The 26,478-nt window shown below is 46.5% G+C and overlaps 1 protein-coding gene across 4 annotated transcripts in view; it reads left to right on the forward strand.

The window, feature by feature from the left end:
- The window catches only part of LOC137344386 (ras association domain-containing protein 8-like), a 93,909-nt gene that overhangs the window by 60,382 nt on the left and 7,049 nt on the right, over positions 1-26,478 (forward strand). Inside the window, exons 3-4 of one of the 4 annotated variants that reach the window (XM_068007287.1) lie at positions 487-1,391; positions 13,367-13,493. In XM_068007287.1, the coding sequence (XP_067863388.1) occupies positions 487-1,391; positions 13,367-13,493 (1,032 nt within the window). The remainder of the gene's footprint in view (positions 1-486; positions 1,392-13,366; positions 13,494-26,478) is intronic. The other 3 variants (XM_068007289.1, XM_068007288.1, XM_068007290.1) reach the window with 3 other exon arrangements.

The following is a 26,478-nucleotide window of genomic DNA, read 5'->3' on the forward strand; positions in this document are numbered from 1 at the left end:
CTTAAACACATAATCTAGCACTAGGCATTTCAGTGCAGTACTGAGGGAGTGCTGCACTGTCGGAGGTGCCGTCTTTCGGATGAGACATTAAACAGAGGCTCCGTCTGCCCTCTCAGGTGGACGTAAAAGATCCCATGGCACTATTTCGAAGAAGAGCAGGGGAGTTCTCCCCGGTGTCCTGGCCAATATTTATCCCTCAACCAACATCACTGAAAGATTAACTGGTCATTTATCACATTGCTGTTCATGGGATCTTGCTGTGCGCAAATTGGCTGCCGTGTTTCCTACATTACAACGGTGACTACACTTCAAAAGTCCGTAATTGGCTGTAAAGTACCTTGGGACATCCTGAGGTCACGAGAGGCAGTATATAAATGCAAGTCTCTTTTTTTATGGTCCATTGGAAGGATCAGCCTCTGTTGGCCAAATTCCCTTTCTTCACAAGGATAGCCTGTGTTAACAGCTTTCATTCACTCTTGTTCGCAGGTCGCACTGGACGCTACACTCTGAAAGAAAAGTGGAAAGATGTTGAGAGACATTTGACGCCAGATGAGAAACTCTTGCCGTCCCTCAGTAAATGGGGCCAGCAAGCTAAGGACGTCCAGCTGATCTTAAACCGCACTGGGCCTTCCCTCAGCCTGCGGCCCATTTCAGACAAGCTCCGAGGACCAGAGAGGAGTATCCACAGACAGAGCCTCCCACCACTAGCAAAGCTGCGGAGTAAAAGTGACAAGAATAGTCACTCGAAAGAACCCAAGAGGAAGTCCCTAACCTTTGCTGAAGGCGCTCGTGAATGGCTGGAATCCTTTGGGAAGAGCAAGGAAAGCAAAGTCAAGGTTAAAGATTCTGAGCCTGAGAAAGAGGCCTCAACTTCTGACCAACATCCAAGAGTGGACCTAAATCAGCTACTCCACTGTCAGCAGGAGAAGCTGAAGAGCCTCCAGGCTGAGATGGAGTTGACCGAAGTGGAAATTAAACAACTAGGGGAAGAAGAGCAGTCAAACGTCAGCAAGGAGATTAGCAGACTCCAGGAGTTGATTGGCCAGAGGAGTGCCGAGGGAGAGGAAGTGGAATTCTGGGAGAACGAACTGAAAGCCGAGCAGCACCATGGGGCAGAGCTGAGGGAGCAGCTGGAGGAGATGAAGGAGAAGCTGGAGGAGTGCGAGGAGAAACTGAGGGACTGCGTACTGAAAGTCCAGGTCCTGGAGGCCAACGCTGAGTCCGCCAGGTCCCAGACGGAATCGCAGAAGGCCCAATCCTGTCACGGCATCAGAGCCAAGGTACAAAAACTGAAAGAGGAGATAACTGTTAAATCTCAGGAAGCTGTTCAACTGGAGGAGGATGTGAGACTGGTGGAGAAGGCCATTGAGAGGGTGGAAAATGAAATTCAGGTCAGTCTGTAGGAGGATTTTGGGCAGTCCCAGTGCCGGCGAACTTTCTGTGTTTGTATGTTTTACATGCCAATACTGAGAGACTAAAGAGCTGAGGAAAGGAATTTTTTTGTTGTTGGACTGTTCAACCAGTAAAAATGTTGTGTCTTCTTGTGCCCAGGGATAAATGTTCTCACAATATCACTGCACTCTGTCCATGATAGAGTGTCGAAGGAGCCGCTCAAACATTTTCAATCTAGTTTCCTCCTCTCCTCTCCTTAAGAGGCTGTCAGCCTTCCATTACCTCATCCAATTGGTCATTCTTCATGTGTGAGTGTAGACGTTAGTGTTGGCAGGCTATTCAACTGTGGAGGGCATCGCATCAGAATCCTAGATGCTTTTCTCTCCCAAATTGCACGCACGCACACACGCACGTGTTCTGGCAGGAGTCATTATATAGCAATCAGTAGCTGGACCCTGGCTGATTATTTTTCCCTTTCCCTAACTCTGGGGTGCTGAAGCCAACTGTATCATCTTCACTGCTGCCCCAGCTGCAGTCAACTAATTGAACACTGACTGGGGATTGAAGGTGGAACCTACTGACCTGTGTGGTTTACATCCACACTGCCCAGTGCCTTTGCCAACTAAGCCTAGCAGATATTGTAACATATGTGATCTCACAAGTCGTAATTTTTTTTAAGTCCCAGACTGCTCTGACCCCCATTTATCATTCATGACCACACTTCCCCACCGTGCCCCCCCTCCCCCACCCCCGCAGCCGTGTAACCTCCCGGGAGAGGCAGAAAACCAGGGAAAAAAAACAGGGCCAATAAGGGGAATAAAAACCTCTGTAAAATCCCTCTCCGACCCCCTCAGGCGATCGAAACCAGTCCAGAAGATCATATGGAATATATGTACGTCAACTGTTAATCCCCTTACCTTCTATATGATGCGATCTCTGCCCCAGCCAAGGACTGGTCCAGCTCCCACTGGAGATGTCCCTTTAACTGTAGGGAGTCTTCCGCACCTTTATTTGACCTTACCAATTCACTTTCAATTTTATCCCCACCCCACCTCTCTTGGAGGCTGGGGTTAGGTTTCATGAACCCTTGACATCCTCCAACACCTCACCCTAGTGGCCATTATTCACCCGTGCATCTTGGCGGCGATTGTCCGTGGGTTATTCGACCGTGGGGTGCAGCGCAGCCAAAGCCTGATTTTCCCCCTCCCTAGCCCAGGGATGGCCATACCACTCCCCGCAGCTGAGATCAACTAGGTCGGGCTAGACCGGTGATTGAACCTGTAACCCTATTGCTCTCTATGGATCAGCCACTCACTGAATAAACCTGCTGGGCTCGCCTACACCTTTAATGGGAATGTCCTGAGGTGACAGAGGTTTAGAGGTGGTGTGTGTGTACTCCTGGGAAGAGCTCGACAAGTACATATTCTCTCTGGTCCATCTTCCTGCATTCTAGGTACCGATGATTATAAAACATGGATTAGATTGATGGGGTTGTTAGCATCCTCCAGTTGTATTTGATGGTCCTGGGAAGGTCCCTTGAAGAAAGATATAAACCTAACAGGGATTAAGTATTTACATAGAATTTACAACACAGAAACAGGCCATTCGGCCCAACTGGTTTATGCTCCACATGAGCCTCCTCCCTCCCTACTTCATCTCACCCTATCAACAAATCCTTCTATTCCTTTCTCCCTCATGTACTTATCTAGTTTCCCCTTAAATGCATCTATGCTATTTGACTCAACGACTCCTTGTGATGAACAACAGTGGTTCCAGCACCAATCATTCATACGTACAAACATACGAGTGAAGAGCAGGTGTAGGCCATTCGGCCCCTCGAGCCTGCTCTGCCATTTGATAAGATCATGGCTGATCCACAATCCTTGGGGAACACCACTTCCTACCTTCCACCAGTCTGAGTAAATACCTTTAACCCCTACTCTCTGTTTTCTGGTTTGTAGCCAGTTTGCTATCCACTTGACTCACTTGCCTTACTCCGGGCTATGTTCACTGGGCTGTATCATCTAACCTTCCCTCCCCCCCCCCGGCCCCCCTCACTATCCCTGTCAGTGAGTTTGAATGCTGTAACATGATTGAAGGACTAAATCTGGGCAAGTTTGGCCTCACCCCATACTACCAGTAACCCAGTCGCCCACGGAGTTTAACCAATGAAATTCAAACTGATGCTCGATTATTCTTTGGTAATTCTAAATATGTACAATGTCAGCCACCAGTTCTGCTGCATTCTGTATTAGTCTTAAGTTTCGCATCTGTTTGTAAATGGCAAATTTCTTGTAATGACCCCTTTCTGTGTAAATAAAGTTGTGTTTTAATTTTTTTTAAAGTCATCAAAACATCCATTCTTTTCAGATGCCACCTCCTGAACTTTAAATCTCTGCAAGATTTGATGCCTTTAGTTTTGACTACGTCATTCATAAATCTAACCTTTAACCCCCTAAAATAACCAGCAGTTCATTTTCTCCAGACAGAAAATGATTCTAAAAGGATTCTCCATTTCTAGCACCTTCTGCCTCTTTCATTGAAACTGTACCCCAGCCTGGGCACTGCCAGCCCTTGGCAAAGGGTGCTCCTTCTTTATGTGTAGATCTAAACCTCAAGTGTTGACAGGATATTGTACCTTGTGGGGCATCACAGTCGAGCCTCAACCGACTTTCCCTGCATGTTTCCATAAAAGTTCACAAAATAGCATTCAGAAGTGGAAACCCTTCCTCCCTCCCATCCTCCCTCTCCTCCTCCCTCCCTTCTTCCTTTCCTCCTCCCTCCACTCCTCCCTCTCCTCCTCCCTCCCATCCTCCCTCCCCTCCTCCCTCCCTTCCTCCCCTCCTCCTCCCTCCCCTCCTCCCTCCCTTCCTCCCCTCCTCCCTCGCTCCTTCCCTCCCCTCCTCCCACACCTGCTCCCTCCCCTCCCTCCCTTCCTCCCTTCCCTCCTCCCTCTCCTCCTCCCTCCCTTCCATCCTCTCCTCCTCCCTCCCCTCCTCCCTCTCCTCCTCCCTCCCTTCCATCCTCTCCTCCTCCCTCCCTTCCTCCCTCCCTTCCTCCCTCTCCTCCTCCCTCCCTCCCTTCCTCCCTCTCCTCCTCCCTCCCTTCCTCCCTCTCCTCCCTCCCTCCTCTCTTTCCTCTCCCTGAAAATGAGTGCTGACAGGCTACAGAGGCCTTCACAGCCAAGTCCCATCCTGTCTCCTCCTGACATAGAGGGTCAGCATCAGAGGGCATTGGCAGGCACAATCCCAGCAATTACACCGGGATCATGTCCCAAGGATTTTTGACCCTTTTGAGTCTATACTCAGTCCATCACACTTCAGAATTGACAAACCAGATGTCGCACATCGGAGTATCACACTTTGATACAAATCGCAAAAACGATTGTATAAGAAAGAGAATGAAAGGTGGGCTCTTCTCACCTGGAGCCAGAAAGTTACCAAGCAGCAACAATTGCCTTCTGAATGACCTCAGGCGTTAACAAGCAGTTACAATTAACCGCATTTGCCGATTCAGACTTCTTCTCCACAGGGAGCATTTGAGCTTTGCGTGGAGGGACAGGCCAGGTTAGCAACTAAACACCGCACCCGTGCTCCAGACCATAGTGCACGAACATTGACAAGGGTGATCCACTAAAACTTATTGGAATTGGTTTATTGGGACAATCGTCACCTCATAATTATAACGTTCATTGAAGCTGCTTAGTGAATATATGGGCTACAGACACCAGGAATAGGTCCCAGCAATGATCTCCAGTCTGTGCTGAGTAAGCTAATCTAAGTTGAGGTATTACAACTGGCCTTGGGAATATTGGCTGGTATTGCCGCTCAGGCAGAATCAGTATCCAGTGAGCCCTGCTGGGACGTGTCTGTGTGGGTGTTGGGTGAGGACAGGATGGAGCTTTGTTGTGATGCCCCCATGGTTGAATGACATGCTGACTCTTGGTTTCTCGACCTACACATAAAGAATGATACTTGGAGGTTGTCCAGTGCCATGAAACTGTGTCCCAGCAATGAGTCAGCACCTTCAGTAGGCAAGAATAATTAGCAGAAAAACAGTTTGTTTTGGACTGAACATGATGGCCATCTCATAGTCACATACAAAGAGAGAACTTGCATTTGTATAGCAGCTTATCACATCCTTAGGGTAGCACAAAGCTTTTCGGAGCCAAAAGAATACTTTTGAAATGCAGTCACTATTGTTATGTAGGAAAACTTAATATAAATGGCAAATGAATGAACGAGCAGATAATCTGTTTGTAGTGGTGTTGGTTGAGGAAGGAACAGTGGTCAGGACATCATAAGAAGTTCCCTGCTTAGCTTCGATGGCATCTTAATGTCCCCCTTGAGCAGGCAAGATCTCAGAATGTCTTATATGAAAGATGGCATCTCCAACAATGCAGCACTCCCTCAGGACTGCACTGAAGTGGCAGCTTAGGATATGCAGTCAAGTCTGTAGTGGGACTTGAACCTCCAATCTTCTGACCCAAAGCTACCAACGGAACCAAGCTGAGATTATGTATTTTACTTTGTTCCAAGTGCATTTGTTGGCATTTGCGCATATTGTGCAATTTAAATGCAACACATGGGACACAGACTATATGAGCATTTCACTGGGGGAAACAGCATACCCAGTATTAGTGCAGGTTTAACCGGTTAAACTTCAACATAACCCTTCTCAGAGGTCCAGCTCCCTGGACTTAGGTAAGTGGAGTTGTATCTCTATGGGGAGAGGATACACTCTCCATGTCAGGCAAACAAAACTCTACTTGATTGGATTTCCTAGTAGCTTCGCTAGAAACTCTTAAACATGGTGGTGGGTTTCCATAAGTGTGACACCTGGCTGACTAACAAAATATCAGGACAGGGTTACTCAATTGTTATTGAGGGCTGCCATATTGGTCTTTGTCTGTCCCCCGTCCTTGGCCATTTTGCAGGCGGGTTGTGAATGGAAGCCCTTGGACACTTGGAGCACCCCACCTTCCTAAGTCAAATGGTCTTCAGTGCGTGTTGGTAAGAGCCAAGGCTTAACCACCACCAAGCACATATAGAGGTACTTCTGTTTTTTAACCAGCCATGAACATGCAGCTTACTAGCACAGACCACTAATGAGCTTCCCACCGTTTGTCCAGCTAAGATCAATTTACCCCCTAATTTATTGGCCTGCAGGGTTATCTGGAGCCGAGTGGGAAGAATCCTGGACTCCCAGTGGCAGGAAGCAATAACAAGGTTGATGAAATCAAATGGACACAGCTACACAAGAGGGCAACAATAACATTTGTACAGCAGTGCTCAAATACCAAGGGGCAACACGGAGCACTTCACTGGGTGGTGGACAAAAAGTAGAGACTCAGCAAGAGGGCTTAGGGAAGAGGGGATATAGTGAGCAAACACACTGTCAAAGAGAAAGATCTTTAGGATGCTTTTAAAAGCTGACAAGGGATGACGAGGAGCTGCTGGGAGAGGACATCCCAGAGGGTGGGAACGCATTGGCTGAAGAAGCAACCAGGAATGGTGGGGTGGGGGAAACAAATGAGGAGTGAAGGCTGTGCATAGGAATGTTTGGCTAGAGGAGGTTATGGAGGGATGATGGGATGAGGAGGCCATGGAGGGATTTGACAGTGAGGACTAGGTTAATCTCCTGGGGCAGGGGGAGTTAGTGGAGCTTGGTGAGAACAGGGATGATAGGAGTGCAGGGCTTACTGCAAGTGAGGATGTGGGCCATGGCACTTTGAATAATATGGAGTTCATGAAGGGCATCGGTAGACAAGCTGGGACGAACAATATTGAAGAAAATGAGTCTCAAGGTAATAAAGGCACTGGAAAGGATTTAGTCAGCAGAGAGGGAGAGGAAGAGGCATTTTGGAGGTGACATTTTGGAGGTGACATATTTAGTCAGCAGAGAGGGAGAGGCGGAGGTAGGTGACATTTTGGAGGTGACGTATTTTAGTAATGGATCAGATCTGGGGGAGGCAGGAGAGCTTATTCTTGAGCAGAATGCCAAGGTTGCACACCGTTGTGAAAACTCTCACTCTCCACAGCTCGCAGCGTTCTTGGAAAGCCTCACCATTTAGGTGCAGGTATTGTACCCTGCAATCCCGATGCTCAAATATGAGCGGGCTTGATTTTCTAGGCCGTGGTCTTTTGGGTGAGATGTTAAACCGAGGCCCCGTCTGCCTGCTCAGGTGGACGTAAAAATTCCCAAGGCACTTTTTTTTTAAAAAGCAGGGCGTTCTCACGGTTCCCTTCCTAGGTAATGTGATCAAGAGGGAGCGTGTAAATCTTAGGGGTGGAAGGATGGTGGATAGAAATGATTCATGGGAGAAGAGTTTATGAAATGATTCATGGGAGAGGAGTGAAAGTGAATTGTGAAGGACAGACCTTGAACAAGGAATAGTTGGTCAATGGTATTCAACCCAGCGGAGAGGTCGAGGAAGAATAATCAAAGACACATTCTTTCTGTTTGTACAGTTACTGTACCTGAGCACAATGTGAGCATTTTACCGGTGCCAGACTGAGGCCCATCCTATTTCTGTTAAAGATTGCTTTGAATTTGAGAAAAGACTTTGTTTACGCTGGTGTACCTATTGTGAAGAAGCCATGAGCAGGATTTTAGAATTGCCTTCCATATATTCAGAAAGTAACGGTTATCAAACGTGGTAATCCCATTTTATTAAATGTGAACTCATTGAGGTGTCAGTGTAGCTGCCTCTACCCTACATTGTTCTGCTAGGAGACATTTTCACTATAACTGTGCAAAGCTGGAAATAACAATTCAAAATGTGTAACTAGAGACCCTCCTACCACAAACACTTGGAGCACAACAGAAAGAATGGTTTGAAATTTCTATACTGGCTTTCACAGCCCCTCAGGGTGTCCCAAAATACTTAACATCCAACAAATTACTTTTGAAGTGCGGTCACTCGTGTTTTGCAGCAAGGCCCCGCAGTGAGAAGAATGATCAGTTAATCTGTTTTTGGTGGTATTGGTTGAGGGATGAATGGTGACCAGGAAACCGGGAGAACTCCCTACTTTTAAAAAAGAAGTGCCTTGGGAATTTTTATGTCCACCTGAGCGGGTAGACGGGGCCTCGGTTTAACGTCTCATCCAAAAGATCGCGGCCTGGAAAATCGAGCGCCCATATTTGGTCGCAGAGTATGCGGGGGTACAATCCCGGTGAGGTCCGAGATACCCCCGACGTTAGGCCTCGGGCCTCATTTCCATGAAGGCGGCGAGCTGCGGAGAGTGAGAGGCAGCTCGCCAGGTGAAGAGCGTTTAAAGATCGGGCCACTGCGACGCTGGCAGCCACCCTCAGGTAAGAGAAGAAGGTGAATGATTGGGACAGGAGTTAGTGGTGGCCGTGGGGGGGCAGGGTAAGATTAATAGCCACAGGGGGGCGATTGGTGGGCGGGGAGTCGGTGACCGGGGTTGGGGGGAGGATGGTATCCGGCGGGGGACCGGTAGCCAGGGTGGTGATAAGTTGCCAGGTGTGTGGGTTGTGGGGGGTGAGCAGTGGCTGCCCACATTCTTTTAATGTGGGGTCGGGGTGAGCTCTCCTGCTCCTACCGGCTCCAAATTCAGTGAAGTATATTTTAAAAACTTAACTTGTTGGTTGCGGCCTAATAGGCGGTCCTTAAAAGTAGGGTTGGTTTTCCTGAGTCTGCCCTGGGCAGTCTTGCAGTGGGGGCCTCAAACCGGTGCTAGGGCCCCTTATTTGCATATGCACGCCGATTTTTTGGCATTTACCAATATGGCGGGCAGCGCACGCCGACTCATAATGAGAGTGTGCCTCCTGCCCGCCATATTGCAGGCTTAGGAAGCCACGTAGCGCCCAGAACAGGAGCTTGGCAACCGAATTTCTAGACCCATACCTTCGACAGTGCAGCACTCCCTCAGTTCTGCACTGGAGAGTCAGCCTACTTTATGTGCCCAAGTCTTGGAGCAAGGCTTGAACCCACAAACATTTGCCTCAGAGTTGAGAGTATAATAACTGAGCCAAGATGGCACTTAAGCAAGTTCTTGAGAAAATCAGCCCTGATGTTCAGCACAGACTATTTTTCGTGGTTTTGTGATGCTTGCGGATTTTGGGCTCCCCTTAAATTCATCGAAAATGTCATAAATTTTTAAAATCTAAATGATCATTCTGCTTTGAAAAAAGGGTTTTGAATATTAATGTTCTAATGCTTGCTGTGTTGATATGAAGTTCCTGTGTCCTCTATTTTAATAGAGGTGTTAAGAACTTTATTTTAAAAGGACTGGTGCATCCATTAAAAAAGCAGACAAAGGACTTTCGCATGAGTACATTCAGTGTTCATGTGATGACGTTTAAAGATCCCCATTCCTACACATTCATTCTATGTTTCAATGTGAAGCCTTGTATCCTACAATTATTGCCTGCTTGATATTATAACTAAATAATAAGAAAGAAAGACTTGCATTTATACAGTTTTCACACCCTCAGGACATCCCAAAGCGCTTTACAACCAATGAAGCACTTTTTGACGTGTAGTCACTGTTGTAATGTAGGAAATGCAGCAGCCAATATGCGCACAGCAAGGTCCCACAAACAGCAATGTGATAATGACCAGATAAATTGATTTAGTGATGTTGGTTGAGGAGTAAATATTGGCCGGGGCACCGGGGAGAACTCCCCTACCCTCCTTCGAAATAGTGCCATGGGGTCTTTTACGGCAGGGTGTAGAACGACCATCCAACGCAAACCCATCTCATTCCAGCCAGCGAGTTAGGTTAAAATCGGGGCTCTCATGTTTCTGCTTTTCATCTGTTGCTTTGTTAGAATAAATATCCTCTAGGTGTCAGCTTGGCTCAGATGGTAGCACTCTTGCCTCTGAGTCAGAAGGCTGTGGGTTAATTTCCATTATAGAGTTGAGCACATAGCCTAGGCTGACTCTTCATTGCAATACTGAGGGAGTGCTGTACTGTCAGGGAGCCATGTTTCAAATGAAATATTGAACAGCAGCCCAGGTGTTCAGGTGGATGTAAAAGATCCCATTGCACTATTTGAGGAAGAACAGGGAGAGTATTCCTGGCGTTCTGGCAAATATTTCTCCTGCAACCAAAACCAGATGATCTGGTCATTCAATTCATTTGCTGTTTGTTGGGCTCTTGCTGTGTTCGCTGCTGTGTTTGCCTTCATAGTAACAGTCTCTGCACTTCAAACATAATTCATTGGCTATGAAGTGCTTTGGGATGAACTGAGGCTGTGATAAGACACTATATAAATGCAGTTTCTTTCTTATGCTGAGTAAAACTTAGAAAAATCCCCGATCTCATGTGACTTTCACAACAGGGGAAGATAAATCGCAATGTTTCAAGTTGATAGTCTTCAGTTCCTCTTTTATCGAGCAGTTCCAAAACTTGGCCATCTTTCCCCATCAAGGAGTTTTAGCAGATGATAAATATCTCATTGAACCAGATAATATTCTGAGGGGGCTTGACAGGGTAGATGCTGAGAGGTTGTTTCCCCTGGCCGGAGAGTCTAGAACTAGAGGGCATAGTCACAGGGTAAGGGGTTGGACATTTAAGACTGAAATGAGGAGGAATTTCTTCACTCAGAGGGTTGTGAATCTTTGGAATTCTCTACCCCAGAGGGCTGTGGATGCTGAGTTGTTGAGTATTTTCAAGGCTGAGATAGATAAATTTTTGGACTCTCGGGGAATCAAAGGATATGGGGATCGGGCAGGCAAGTGGAGTTGAGGTCGAAGATCAGCCATGATCTGATTGAATGGCGGAGCAGGCTCGAGGAGCCATATGGCCTACTCCTGCTCCTATTTCTTATGTTCTTATATTCTTATGCATTCTCTTGTAGATCTAGGCGCATCCTCCTCGCCTGAAAATACGGTAATAATCAGCCACCCACTACTTCCTATAAGCACCATCTGATGTCAGGAGTAATGGATTGGCGCTGACCTCTCATTATAGACAGCCTTTCAGAACAAAGAGTCACATTAAAGGTTCCTGCCATGATACAAGGAGCCCAGCCACAGACCTGTAATTACCACAAGAAATTAGATGCTTTAAATATCATTTTTTTTTTTGATATCCTAACAGGTGAAACTTACCTCTAAGATACTTCAGATGAGGTGCATGGTTTACAAAGGAGATTAAAGGACTCAGCTGATTAGGTCAGAAATGTTGTATTCTCAGGTGCTCATTACTCTAATGGTCCCTATTCATGGATGCGTGCGCTGTAATTTAGGGCTGTTTTAACAGTCGGTTAAATGATAATGTAATCAGACCGTTATTGTGTACGTTGTGAAGGCTCACTGTGTAAATGCTGATGAGGCCTCATTCTGAATTCAGATAAACTGAAGTACACTTTCTTGTCTCTCTTTATTCTATCGATACTGCTATAGTTGGTGCTTCTCTAAACTCTCTTATCTTGCTCTTCCTAAGTTCCGAATACACCATTCTACATGGCCTTGCTTCTCTGCACTACAGTATTTCATTTCTTTTTATTTGATGCCTCAGGACTGGATTGTTGCCTTGTTAATGGGGAGCTACGGTTGCCAACCCTCCAGGATTGTCCTGGAGTCTCCAGGAGTTAAAGGTTAATATCCTGGACGCTGCTGCGAGCAACACAGGAGAGAAATCATAGGACCATTTAAAAAAATTGTAATTTTTATTCATTTTCTTTGAACACTTTTTTTATTAGTTATAAAAATATTGGAGATGGGGAATAAAGGCTGCTTGACCAGGCGGGGCGATTGGAGGCAGGAGGTCATGTGATGAAACCTCCAGGAATACGTCCAAGCAGAGTTGGCAACCCTATGGGGAGCTCTGCCTTGTGGCTTGAATCATGGTGTGCAATCTTAGTAAAAATGTATTAACACATCCCTGTGTAATGCCTCGGACCAGCGCTTTTGCTTGAATCTCGAACAGTGCCATTTCCTGCCATCATGTTCATTACACAGTGCAATTTCACCCAGTTGTCACCCTGGGTTGGAAACGCTGTGGTGGGTTCGTACACAGAGAATGGGAGGGCTGGGCGCTAAGCTGGTTTTACGCTGGCCTTAGCGGATGCTTGCATCACCAGTTGCCAACGCGTCAGTCTCCCACACCTGCCAGCAACCCCCACTGTAAACTCATCGCACTCACTAAGACCGACCAGTTGGGAAGACCCGATAGATAAATTATGACTTCCATGGAAAAGAAAATCGGACGCAGAGTAAAACGGGCTGCCAATTCGCTATGAGCTTGTTTCGTGCCACTAGCAAAGACCAATCTCACCCCCATTTTCTTTGGACGGTCAGTCTTAACAAATCCGGCAAGTTTAAATTGCGGTAGCTGCCGGGAACACAGATCTAAGCATTGGGAGCCATCACCGTAAGAAAGCCTCTAAGGCCAACGTTAAAGCAGGTTAGGAGAAATAGAATACTGTCCTTTCACCTCTGGGATGTAGGGTCAAATCCAGTGAAGGAACATAAAAACAGGAGTAGACCATTCACCTCCTCGGGCCTGCTCCGCCATTCAATTAGATCATGGCTGATCTGTACCTCAACTCCATTTAACCTGCCTTGGTTCTGTATCCCTTAATACCCTTACCTAGCAAAAATCTATCAGTCTTGAAAGCTCCAATTATCCCCCAGCATCCACAGCCTTTTTGGGGAGAGAGTTCCAGATTTCCACTACCCTTTGTGTGAAAAAGTGCTTCCTGATTTACCTCCTAAATGGCCTAGCTCTAATTTTAAGATTATGCCCCTTCATTCTTGATTCTCCCACCAGAGGAAATAATGTCTCCACATCCACCCTATTGAATCCTTTTAACATTTAAAACACCTCTATCAGATCACCCCTCAATTTTCTATAGTGAAGGGAATACAAGCCAAGTTTTTGCGCCCTGCCCTCATCGTTTAACCCTCCGAATCCCGGTATCATTCTGATGATGAGGGACCATGTCCCTCCTAATCCATTCCAGAACTCAGAAACAAGCAACTTCTCTTTTCCTCACGCAGAGGAAACGCTGTGAGCTGGAAGATCTGACCAGAGAACTGCGCCAGGCAAACCTCCTTCAGTTCATTCAACGGACGGGGACCAAGGTCAGCATTCTCCCTGCACAGGAGGGACCTGCTGAGGCCACGGGTGAGTAAATACTGCAGACTCTTCCTGTCCACTGGGCGCTCTGCTCTTTCACCGCAATCCATCGGTGAGGTCACTGATTCCCACAGAGAAATGGGCTGAACCGAAGGGTGTGATCCCCGAAAACACTGGTTAAAATCCCAGCAATTCCAGGTAATGAACATAAAATGTGATTTACTCAGTCCCTAGAAACCAGTGACCCTAATTAAAGGGGAATGGCAGCCCCTTTGTACGTTTTTGGGTGCATAACTCTCTTTTTCACAGTGTCTTAAGTGGAAGCTTCAACTGAGGGTCAAAGGTGAAGAAGCCATAACAGTGCCTTGAATAGAGAGAGGCAGAATTTCCACTTCTGTTCACAAACCCTTAACCTTTGACCCTCAGAGATTATTGCACCATCTTGTCATGAAGGAGTGAGCAGGGCATTTGTCGTATCTTAATAAAGCCGGCATTCTAAGTGTGAGGAGTGTCGTGATTAGCGAGTGACTTAGATGCATGTAGAGTTGCAACCCGTCTATTTTGTTGTAGGCTGTCTGCTTTCTGAGCAGGCATTCTACTTTCTATTTTTGATGTAAACTATGCAGCAAATGTCTGGTTTCCTGGGGTGGGGGTTTGCGGGGGGGGGGGGGGGGGGAATAGCTTTCCCCTCATTTACTGTCCCTTTTGTTTTTGGTGGGGTTTTTGTCTCATCCAGTTGCACAGGCTTTATATTAGGATATCAAAGCCAGGCTGACTCCGACTGCTTGCAGTGGCTGCAGAAAACCAACCATGATCTCAAAATGGAGGTTGAGCACAGAGGAGAGCAGCTGGTCCTGGGAGTCAGGGGCACTGCGTCCATCTCTGCAGCATCTAAACAAAGAGCTGGCAAACGGGCAGAAGCCAGCAAACTCTGCGATACCAGAGAGAAAGAGATGGAATTCAAATAAAGGTACCCCCTTATACTAGTGCAATGTTGGGGCCACGGAACAGTTTGGCTTGTCGCAATTTTTAAAACTTTTTTTGCCCCAATCCATACCCCCTCTAGACCCGGCAAAAGGTGACACTTATACATCATAGAATCTTACAGCACAGAGGAGGCCATTTGGCCCATCGTGCCTGTGCCGACTCTTTGAAAGAGCTATCCAATTAGTCCCACTCACCTGCTCTTTCCCCATAGACCTGTAAATTTTTCCTTTCCAAGTATTTATCTAATTCCCCTTTCAGGCAGCGCATTCCAGATCATAACTGCTCGCTGCGTAAAAAAAATTCTCCTCATCTCCCCACCCCGGTTCTTTTGATAATTATCTTAAATCTGTGTTACCGAACCCTTCTGCCAGTGGAAATAGTTTCTCCCTATCCATTTTTTTTCTACCTTTGACAAAAGTCTTCTGAAAGAAATGAACGTACAAACAGGGGCCTGAGAGTTAGACTGCAGTTATAGTTTGTTACCCAACCCGAGATCTGAGTTATACTGAGCAGCTGGAATCGGACTCTTGCAGTGGGGGACTAAGCTCTGCATTGCCTGCTTACATTGGGAGCCGGACTGTTTTGAATGTTTTGAGACCATGGCCAGTAGTAGCCACTTTCTCAAGACATTATAAATAAACCTCTGCTTTAGCTTCAAATGTCCAATGGACCCCTGAGCACTTTTAAACCTGCTTTGACACCTCACTGCAGTTATATCTTGTGAGATGGAGAGTGTGGTTACTTGCATTCCTATCAATGTAACTACACCTTTAAGTCTGTGCATGTGTGTGAGAGTGAGTGTGATCACTAGTATTTCTGTCAATGTAAATGACCCCACAGTGTGTGAGAACATCAGTGTAATATATTAGTGTCTCTGTGTGTGTGTAAATGAGCTGGAAGTGTATCTGCACATTTACAGTATAACGACAGTGAATTACATCGAAGCATTTTCTGAGAACAATTCTGTGTTTGTTTTATTAAACAGCATTGGATGTGAGGATTAATTTAGTTAGAACAACACTACATTGAGTGACACAGACCAGGAAAGGCCCAGGTTTGACCTGTGCTGTGTTAGCTGATCTCAATCAGGGCAGCAGTTGGGTCACTACAATTGGTCCTAGTATCTCTGGATCAGGGGGGAGGGGGGAATAATCAGACCAGTTCCCGCTCCTGATTGCTGTCCAGTGACCCCTGCTGGCAGTGTGCATGTGTGGACTTCACTGATGGGAGGATGCCACCACAGTTGAATAACCTGCCAACGTTCAGTGTCCAGGCTCACACGGGGTAAAGAATAGTTAGCGGGGTTAGGTATTGGAGGGCGCCTGCCATCTTCGGAATGGTATCCCATCATGACTCAGTGCTTTCAAGAGAGGAAAGGTCAAATGAAGGAAACAGCTCTTCACACAGTCACAGATGAGGAAGGCAATTCATCCCATCTTAGTTCATCCATTCAGAAAGATCCTAAAGTCTCCACCCCCATTGCAGCATCTAATCTGGACTGGTTCTTGATTGGGGCAGAGGTCATATCTTATAGAATAAAAGTGGCTTTACAGGTAACACATGGACCATGTGATCTCCTGGACTGGATTCAGTTACCTTAGGGGGTTGGAGAGGAATTTTCCAGAGTATTTTTTCCTTTATTGGCCCTGGGTTTTTCTCTGATATTTTGCCTCTCCCAGAAGATGACGTAGCTGGAGCGAGGTGGGGGGGGGTGGGCGAGGGGGAGGTGCAGAGGATGTGTTTAGTCATGAAGCTATGGCCATTATGAGCATAGGGCAGGCTTGATGGACCAGCGGTCTTTACCTGTCCTCCAGTTTCATATGTTCATGTGAGTCAGTTCCACACGTTGATCACTCTTTGCGTGAAGATGAATTTCCTGATATCAGTCCCAAGTTTTGTTTTGAAATCTTTCAGCCTGTCTAGGACTTTCATCTCATTTATACTGAAGTCATTAATTCTGCTTACGTGCCCTCTGTTTGGAGAGGGAATATTGCTCACACCTTCCTTTGTGAATACTCGGAGGAACTAATCATTCAGAATATTAACTATCTCCTGCTCATCCTCTTTCAAATCCATTTGCATCTTTTATGACTTTCACCTTTTCTCTGACTGCCCTTTTATTGGTGAAGTGCTGAAAGAATTTCATATCGTCATGTTTTACGTCTTCTCCTAAGCTCTTTATTTTAGATCTTTCTCTGACCATTTAATGTATTTCTGCCCGTCTCTTTATTCAACTGAGTGAATCCCTTCTCCCTGCATTATGATACTATGATCGCTGTTCCCTAAATGTTCCTCCACTGACATTTGCTCCATTTGGCCCACCTCATTCCCTAGAATCAAGTCCAGCAATGCCTCCTTCCTCGTTGGGCCGGAAACGTACTGGTTAAGAAAGTTCTCCTGAACACATTTCAAAAATTCCTCCCCCTCTGTGCCCCTTATATTATCATTACTATCCCAGTCTATATTAGGATAGTTGAAGTTCCCTGTTATCTATCGCTTTTGCACCTCTCTGTAATTTCCCTGCAAATTTGCTCCTCTATATCCTTCCCACTAGCTGATGGCCTATAGAATACACCCAGTAGTGTAACGGCACCTCTATTGTTTCTTAACTCTAACCAAATAGATTCTGTCCTTGATCCCTCCAGGACATCCTCTCTCTCCGGTACTGCACTATTCTCCTTAATCAATACTGCCAACCCCCCCCCCTCCCTTCTTTCCATCCCTATCTTTCCTGAACACTTTGTATCCGGGAATATTTAGTAACCAATCCTGCCCTTTTTTGAGTCAGGTCTCCATTATCGCCACAACATCATATTCTCATGTGGCTATTTGCGCCTGCAGCTCACCAACCTTGTTTACCACACTTTGTGCGTTTACACACATGCACTACAAACCAGTCTTAGACTTTCTTGTACTCTCTCTTAGTCTGATCCCACCTAACACTGTACTATTACTTGCTTTAGTTCTATTTTTCTCCCCTGAGCCTTTGTGTCCCTTGTTTCTCCTTTCCATTGCTACATCCTGGTGCCCATCCCCCTGCTAAATTAGTTTAAACCTTCCCCCACAGCACTAGTGAACATCCTCGCGAGGGCATTGGTCCCAGCTCCGTTGAGGTGCAACCCATCTGGCCTGTACAGGTCCCACCTTCCCCAGAACTGGTCCCAATGCCCCAGGAATCTAAAGCCCTCCCTCCTGCACCATCTCTCCGGCCATGCATTTAGCCATGCATGGTGAAGTGTGTGAAAGCACGCATACTCCCAGCACTCACTTAGCATTCCCCCGGGAAGCAGCAATTGTGTCACAGCATGTGTGGTAAAGATTTTTGCTGTAGATAATGTTGAGTGCTCAAAACTTTACGGGATAGAAATTGGGCTATGTAGCGCCCATTGTTTCAGCGCTACGCGGCCTCCCGAAGTTCCAAAATGGCATCCGGAATGCGCATGCACGCCTCTAGCGTGACGTGCGCTGGACGCCATCTTGATAAAGGGGTTCGCGCACGCACAGATAAGGAACATCGGCAGCATGTAAAGTAGGGAGAATGTGCGTTAGATCAGCGGGCAACGCAGATTTAAAGTGATAGACACCATTTTGGCAGTTAACGCTCCACTCAACGCATTGTCTTAATCACGAACACCTGAACATGTCTTAGAGTGCATGAAGGACCCCCCCACCAGCGCTATTTAAAGGGATCATGCAGGTTTTGCAGGTTAGTTCCTGAATTATTGCTTCTGGCTGCTGGTAGAATAGGACGTGTTTGTTGAAGCTCCCTATACTTACAGAGAGTTGCCATAGTATATAGAGAGTGGTTTGGCAGGTACTGCCTTACGGTTGGTGGAATTTACAACAGTGTTGAACAAGATTCCTGGCAATCGTGGGTGGTCTGCTAGGGCTCCTTCTGGGCATAGAACACGACTGGGAGCATGCAGAGAGGCCACGTAGAGCAGGTCAAGCTGTGGGGAGATGGAGGAGGAGGAGAAGGAGGAGGAGGCTCAGGGAACTATGAGAGTCTTAGGGAACACCACTCTTACCTCCAGATGAGCGAGGATCAGTGAATTCAACGGCTGAGGTTCACCAAAGAGGTTGTGACAGAGATCTGTCACCTGCTACAGCCACAACTACAGCCTCAGAGCAGGGCAAGGACAGCATTGCCTGTGGCTGTCAAGGTGACTGTGGCGCTGAACTTCTATGGCCCTGGATCCTTCCAGGCCTCTGCTGGTGAACTGTGCAACATATCACAGTGTGCAGTGCACTGCTGCATAAGGGAGGTCACGGAGGCACTGTACGAAATGAGGAACAGGTTCATCACGTTCCCTCTTGATAGAGAGAAGCAGAACGAGTGAGCACGAGGGTTTGCTCGCATTGCAGGCTTCCCCATGGTGCAAGACGCCATTGACTGCACATCTCAACTCAGCCATCTTCATGAACAGAAAGAGGTTCCACTCCCTGAATAGGCAGCTGGTGTGCAACCACACGCATCATATCATGGAGGTCAATGCCTGCTACCCTGGGACCAGTCATGACGCCTTCACTATGCGGCAGTCTAACGTTGTTTGAACCGGCTCAGCAAGTGAAAGGCTGGCTACTAGGTGACAAGGGCTATCCCCTCATGAGGTGGCTCATGACCCCAGTCAGGAACCCACGCACAAGTGCAGAGCGGGCCTACAACGTGAGCCATGTTGCCATATGCAACGACATTGAGCATACCATAGGTGTCCTTAACACTTCATTTGGTCTTTTCCATCATTTTGGAATCTATTCTAATTTTGCCCTACAAGCCAAAAGAGAATTATCCCACAAATATTATAAATATGAAACTGTATAGACTTCAATACAACTTTACAGAGTTCAGATCCAGAAATTTAACTCTTGCATTTTACGACCAAAGTGAATGTTTTGCACCCAGTTTCCAATTCTCCCTATTTGCCAGTAAAAATCAGGTTTAAACTTCCTCGGCTCGATTTTCAACTTGCCGCCTAGGCTTACAACTAGTATTGTGGATCAGCCTCCCGTTATAAGAGACCACCTGATTCTCATTCCCATTAAAGTCAATGAAAATAAAAGAAGGATGCTCTCCATAACGGGCAGCCTATCCACACCACCAGTTTGACGCTGGTCAGTAAGTTTAATCTACCCCTATATCTTCCTCCAAGGTAATTTCACGAGTCACTGCAGCTCAGTTTGTCTGCGTGCGTTCTGCCTCATTATATATCACCCCCACCCTCCCGTCTTGGTGGGACAGATTGCTGGGTAGGTGGTGAGGGAGAGAACTGGTTGGGAAACTTCAACTGGATTCTGACTGTACTTTTGTGAGGTAAATGTTCATCTGAATAACTTTCTTGGTTCCGTGAATCACACCACAGCTAATTATTGATTTAATTAATATTTTTAACACTACAATGATAATTTTCATTCATTACAATTAGCATTTTAATCATATGGCAACTGTCAGTTCAGTCACACTGTAATGAATTGCTCTACCTCACACAAAGCTTCTGGTGCATTCAGAGTCCAGTCAAAGCTTCTCTCCTCACCCCTTCATTCAGCACTGGACAAATACCTTTGCCAGCCAGAGTAGTACCACCAGCAGCTGGGCTAATGTCAGCGCCACAGCTAAGGGCAAGTAATTCATGTGGTCACCCACTTCGGCTACAACAAACTCAACAAATTATTGGAATCAATTCTGAGGGACAGCATAAATCGTCATTTAGAAAGGCACAGGTTAATCAAGATCAGCCAGCATGGATTTGTTAAGGGAAGGTCGTGTCTGACTAACTTGATTGAATTTTTTAAGGAGGTAACAAGGAGGGTTGATGAGGGTAATGCGTTTGATGTAGTCTACATGGATTTTAGCAAGGCTTTTGACAAGGTCCCACATGGCAGACTGGTCAAAAAAGTAAAAGCCCATGGGATCCAAGGGAAAGTGGCAAGTTGGATCCAAAATTGGCTCAGTGGCAGGAAGCAAAGGGTAATGATTGACGGGGGGTTTTGTGACTGGAAGTGGGGTTCCGCAAGGCTCAGTACTAGGTCCCTTGCTTTTTGTGGTATATAATTAATGATTTGGACTTGAATGTAGGGGGCATGATTAAGAAATTTGCAGATGATACAAAAATTGGCTGTGTGGTTGATAGTGAGGAGGAAAGCTATAGACTGCAGGAAGATATCAATGGACTGGTCAGGTGGGCAGAAAAGTGGCAAATGGAATTCAATCTGGAGAAGTGTGAGGTAATGCATTTGCGGAGGCAAACAAGGCAAGGGAATACACAATAAATGGGAGGGTCCCTGAAGCTAGCAGAACAGGTAAATAAGGTGCTTAAGAAGGCATACGGGATACTTTCCTTTATTAGTTGCGGCATAGAATATAAGAGCAGGGAGGTTATGCTAGAACTGTATAAAACACTAGTTAGGCCACAGCTTGAGTACTGCGTACAGTTCTGGTCACCACATTACAGGAAAGATATGATGACACTTGAGAAGGTACAGAGGAGATTTACGAGGATGTTGCCAGGGCTGGAGAATTTTAGCTATGAGAAAAGATTGGATAGGCTGGGGTTGTTTTCTTTGGAACAAAGGAGGCTGAGAGGAGATTTAATTGAGGTGTATAAAATTATGAGGGGCCTAGATAGAGTGAATAGGGAGGACCTATTTCCTTTAGCAGAGGGGTCAGTGACCAGGGGGCATAGATTTAAAATAATTGGCAGAAGGATTAGAGGGGAGCTGAGGAGAATTTTTTTCACCCAGTGGGTGGTGGAGGTTTGGAACTCACTGCCTGAAAGGGTGGTAGAGGCAGGAACCCTCAACTCATTTATAAACTACTTGGATATGCACTTGAAGTGCCGTAACCTACAAGGCTACGAACCAAGTGCTGGTAAGTGGAATTAAGCTAGATAGCTCTTTTTCGGCCAGCTCGGACACGACGGGCCGAATGGTCTCCATCTGTGCCATAACTTTCTATGATTCTATGAACAGTTGTTCCAATTGTTATAGTTTCTATAGTTTTACATTGATAAATGCCCTTGCCATTGACCATTCATCAACAGTTGACATGCTGGAGTGCAATGATGCCATTTGTTGGTGTTCCTCTTTTTGGCCAAAGAATGTTCATCTTCACTGTCCCAGCCAGCCTGGAGCAAACACCACAACCATCCCAGGCATGAACTTAAGAGAAAGTGTCTGGACTTGGAAAAAAATAACGCTGGTCAGGTAACTGTGCACCTGCCGGATCTACGAGAGGCCATTACCCAGTGAAAGCAGGGAGCAGGAGCCAGGGACTCAGTGTGTAAATGCACTGCCCAGTTTGGCACTGAACCATACAGGCTAGGAAGATCTCAAATTCAATCTGTGCTGAATTAGATGATAACAGCCTCTTCAACTAGCCTCAGTATCCCATGGACAAAGAAGAGGGGACTAAAATATCAGCGAAGGTTTCCACATCTGCACTTTGTCTAGTAGATCTATATAGGTGAGGATAGGACTGGCCTTGGTTATGATGCACTCCTTGGTAAAACTGCCTACCAATGCTGCTCCATGGCCTCGCCCTTCCCTATCTCTGGTTTCCTTTCAACAGCAGACACTATCTTTTTGCAGTTAGGAAGGGGCCAATATTTGCAGGGTGTCCCGCCACACAAAAAAAACATTTGAAAACAGTTTGAAGAGAGATGAAGAAGGAATGCCGGAGGAGACCAGGGAAGTAAATAAAGAGAAACGGGAGGTCATGAGGGAAGGGACGCTCATGAAGCAGATGAATCAACTTCCTAAATCAGCAACATCCTCCAACCCCACTGTTATACCAGCTGGAGCAAGTCATCCAGCAGGACCTGGTCAGAACTTCCATACACTGATGAAAAGGGGTGAGGTTAAGGTTGTCCTAGAACTCTGCAGAAAGCGAGAGAGGGATGATGGGTCTCTTGAGCCTACAAAAGAAAATATACATGTTAATGCAGAACAATCTGTCCAACAGTCGCCCGTGGCTTTATATGGATAAAAGCGCATTTGCTTGAATTAGTCTTTGAGCTCTACTCAAACTCTGATGTGCATATCGAGTTTCAAAAGACACCACATAATAGACTTGTTAGCAAAATTAAAGCCCATGGGATTAAAGGGACAATGGAGCGTGGATACAAAATTGGCTAAGGGGCAGAGAGTAGTGTTGAATGGTTGTTTCTCAGACTGGAGGGAAGTATACAGTGATGTTCCCCAGGGGTCAGTATTAGGACCACTGCTCTTTTTGATATACATCTGGACTTGGGTATAGAGGGTATAATTTCAAAGTTTGCAGATGACATGAAACCCGGAAATGTAGAACACAATGTGGAGGATAGTAACAGACTTCAGGAGGACATAGACAGACTGGTGAAATGGGCAGACACATGGTAGACGAAATTTAACGCAGAGAATTGTGAAGTGATACATTTTGGTAGGAAGAATGAGGAGAGGCAATATAAACTAAATGGTACAATTTTAAAGGGGGTTCAGGAACAGAGACCTGGGGGTGTATGTACACAAATCGTTGAAGGTGGCAGGACAAGTTGAGAAGGCTGTTAAAAAAGCATATTGGACCCTGGGCTTTATTAATAGAGGCATACAGTACAAAAGTAAGGTAGCTATGCTAAATGTTTATTAAACACTGGTTGGGCCTCAGCTGGAGTATTGTGTTCAATTCTGGGCACTGCACTTTAGTGATATCAAGAAACAGCTGAGTGCACTGGATACAGCAAACGCTATGGGCCCCGACAACATCCCAGCTGTAGTGCTGAAGACTTGTGCTCCAGAACTAGCTGCCCCTCTAGCCAAGCTGTTCCAGTACAGCTACAACACTGGCATCTACCCAACAATGTGGAAAATTGCCCAGGTATGTTCTGTCCACAAAAAGCAGGACAAATCCAATCCAGCCAATTACCGCCCTATCAGTCTACTCTCAATCATCAGCAAAGTGTTGGAAGGTGTCGTCGACAATAACCTGCTCACCGATGCTCAGTTTGGGTTCCACCAGGACCACTCGGCTCCAGACCTCATTACAGCCTTGGTCCAAACATGGACAAAAGAGCTGAATTCCAGAGATGAGGTGAGAGTGACTGCCCTTGACATCAAGGCAGCATTTGACTGAGTGTGGCACAAAGGAGCCCTAGTAAAATTGAAGTCAATGGGAATCAGGGGGAAAACTGTCCAGTGGCTGGAGTCATACCTAGCACAAAGGAAGATGGTAGTGGTTGTTGGAGGCCAATCATCTCAGCCCCTGGGCATTGCTGCAGGAGTTCCTCAGGGCAGTGTCCTAGGCCCAACCATCTTCAGCTGCTTAATCAATGACCTTCCCTCCATCATAAGGTCAGAAATGGGGATGTTCGCTGATGATTGCACAGTGTTCAGTTCCATTCGCAACCCCTCAAATAATGAAGCAGTCCGAGCCCGCATGCAGCAAGACCTGGACAACATCCAGGCTTGGGCTTATAAGTGGCAAGTAACATTCGCGCCAGTTAAGTGCCAGGCAATGACCATCTCCAACAAGAGAGAGTCTAACCACCTCCCCTTGACATTCGACGGCATTACCATCGCCGAATCCCCCACCATCAACATCCTGGGGGTCACCATTGACCAGAAACTTAACTGGACCAGCCATATAAATACTGTGGCTACGAGAGCAGGTCAGAGGCTGGGTATTCTGCGGCGAGTGACTCACCTCCTGACTCCCCAAAGCCAGCGACGCCCACATCCCATGAACGAATAAAAAAAAAAATGAGAGGGTGCAGAAGAGATTTACTAGAATGGTACCAGGGATGAGGGACTTCAGTTGTGTGGAGAGACTGGAGAAGCTGGGGTTGTTCTCCTTGGGACAGAGAAGGTGAAGGGAAGATTTGATAGAGATATTCAAAATCATAAATGGCTTTGATAGAGTAAATAAGGAGAAACTGTTTCCAGTGGCAGAAGGGTCAGCAACCAAAAGACACAGGTCTAAGGTGATCGGCAAAAGAGCCAGAGGTGAGATGAGGAAGCATTTTTTTATGCAGGGAATTGCACTGCCTGATAGGGTGGTGGAAGCTGATTCAACAGTAACTTTCAAAAGGGAATTAGATAAATACTTGAAGGGAAAAATATTACAGGGCAATGGGGAAAGAGCAAGGGAAAGGGATAGCTCTTTCAAAGAGCTGGCGCAGGCATGATGGGCTGAATGACCTCCCCCCTATGCTGTACCTACTATGATACTATGATACTATGATATATGGCCTTGCTTTGCGACAGGTTTTACATCTTTGGGGCTGTTAATGTGAGTCAGCCTTTTGAAGTCTGGGAAACAAAATACTGTTTGGATTGGCCCTGAGAATCTGCTGGACTCGCTCTGCCACCACAACGATGGCGGAGCGGGGCTGCCATCCATTGGCGAGTTGCACCTTTGACCCCAACCGTTATTCCAGGTATGAATCAGCTGGGCAGCCTGCGCCATTTGCAATGCAACTGGGGCACCCACCAAATGAGGCCTTGCCACAACGTCGGAATCCCGGCCATGCTGGACAAAGGTGTCCCCAGTGCCTGGAAAAGTGGCTTTGGGATTGGCCATTCAAAGTCTTGTTGGCCTCACTTCTGACAGGTCATTAGTACAGCCTCGTGCAGAGGAATGTAGCACTGGGGACAATAGAGGCAAAACCGGCCAGAGTTCCTCCGGACGAGGTCATCTCGCCAGTCCCGCATCTTTCAGTGATGTCCACACTGAAGGCCGGGAGCCCGAGAACTGCCTGCCTCCCAACTCCAGCGGAAAAGCTAACCGACACCAGACTCCTCCCCCAAATTCCAACCCCATTCCCCTCCGCCCCAAATGCAGAGCCATTACACCAAAATGGATGTGGATTTTTGGGACCGCCATGTTGGATGTCTCCTCACTGAAATAATTATAAAAGCACAACACTTGGGACCCACCCAACTGGTTACAATACAAAGTTAGCTGCTCTATAATATGCAATCCTGATTAATTTTTTAAAATGAAAAAGTATGTAAAATCAAGTGACGAGCTAGCACAGGGACAATGGGCTGCATGGCCTCCTGTGCTGTAAACACCTATGGTTCTTAATTTAAAAGGAATTTGAGGGGGATAATTTTCCATGTATGTGCTGTGCTGAAAAAGCTTGCCTGTTGCCTGCAAGCAGCATGCTCACGATTTTCCGATATGCTCTAATGGTGGGCGAGTTTCCCCAGCCCTGGTGCGTACAACAAGAACGATTTGCATTTATATAGTGCCTTTAATGTAGTAATACATCCCAAGGAGCATCACAGGAGCATTATCAGACAAAAATTGACATTGAACCAAAGGACAGGTCACCCAGTGCCTGGTCAAAGAGGTAGTTTTAAGGAGCATCTTAAAGGAGGTGAGAAAGGGAGAAGCAAAGACGTTTGGGGAGGGAATTCCAGAGCTTAGGACCTGGATGGCTGAAGGTACGGCCACCAATGGAGGAGCGAAGGAAGTGGGGAATACACAAGAGGCCAGAGAGTACTTGGAAAGTATTGTAACTTTACCCCTAGTTTTTACTGTACTTGTATCTGTACTGCACTGTAACCAATTTGAGTGTTACCAAACAAAAGATGCTCCAGAACTGTGGCTGTGAGCTGGCCTCAAGACATTTGGCTGCTACTGAACTGAGTTGAAAGTTTCAAAACAGTTATCAACACTTCTGGGATTCATTCAGGTGTTGATTGACATGCACACCATCTGCAAAGGGGTCAGACCTGTGGTCACCAATGGTATTTTCACACTCTTCCTTTGATGTATTGGCATCATGCTTCGAAATCAATGGCATTGCGAAGTTCCGCACACCAATCTGCAGGCAGGAGCTCATCGAGAGCTTTAGCTATCAATCCTTACAGCTTGTGATTATTATCTGCTACCTCAGATGATAAGAATATAAGAAATAGGAACAGGAGTAGGCCATACGGCCCCTCGAGCCTGCTCCGCCATTCAATCAGATCATGGCTGATCTTTAACCTCAACTCCCCGTTCCCACCTGATTCCCATATCCCTTGATTCCCCTAGAGTCCAGAAATCTATCCATCTCAACCTTGAATA

The sequence above is a fragment of the Heptranchias perlo genome, chromosome 27 (genome assembly GCF_035084215.1).
Source record: "Heptranchias perlo isolate sHepPer1 chromosome 27, sHepPer1.hap1, whole genome shotgun sequence".
Lineage (NCBI taxonomy): Eukaryota > Metazoa > Chordata > Chondrichthyes > Hexanchiformes > Hexanchidae > Heptranchias > Heptranchias perlo.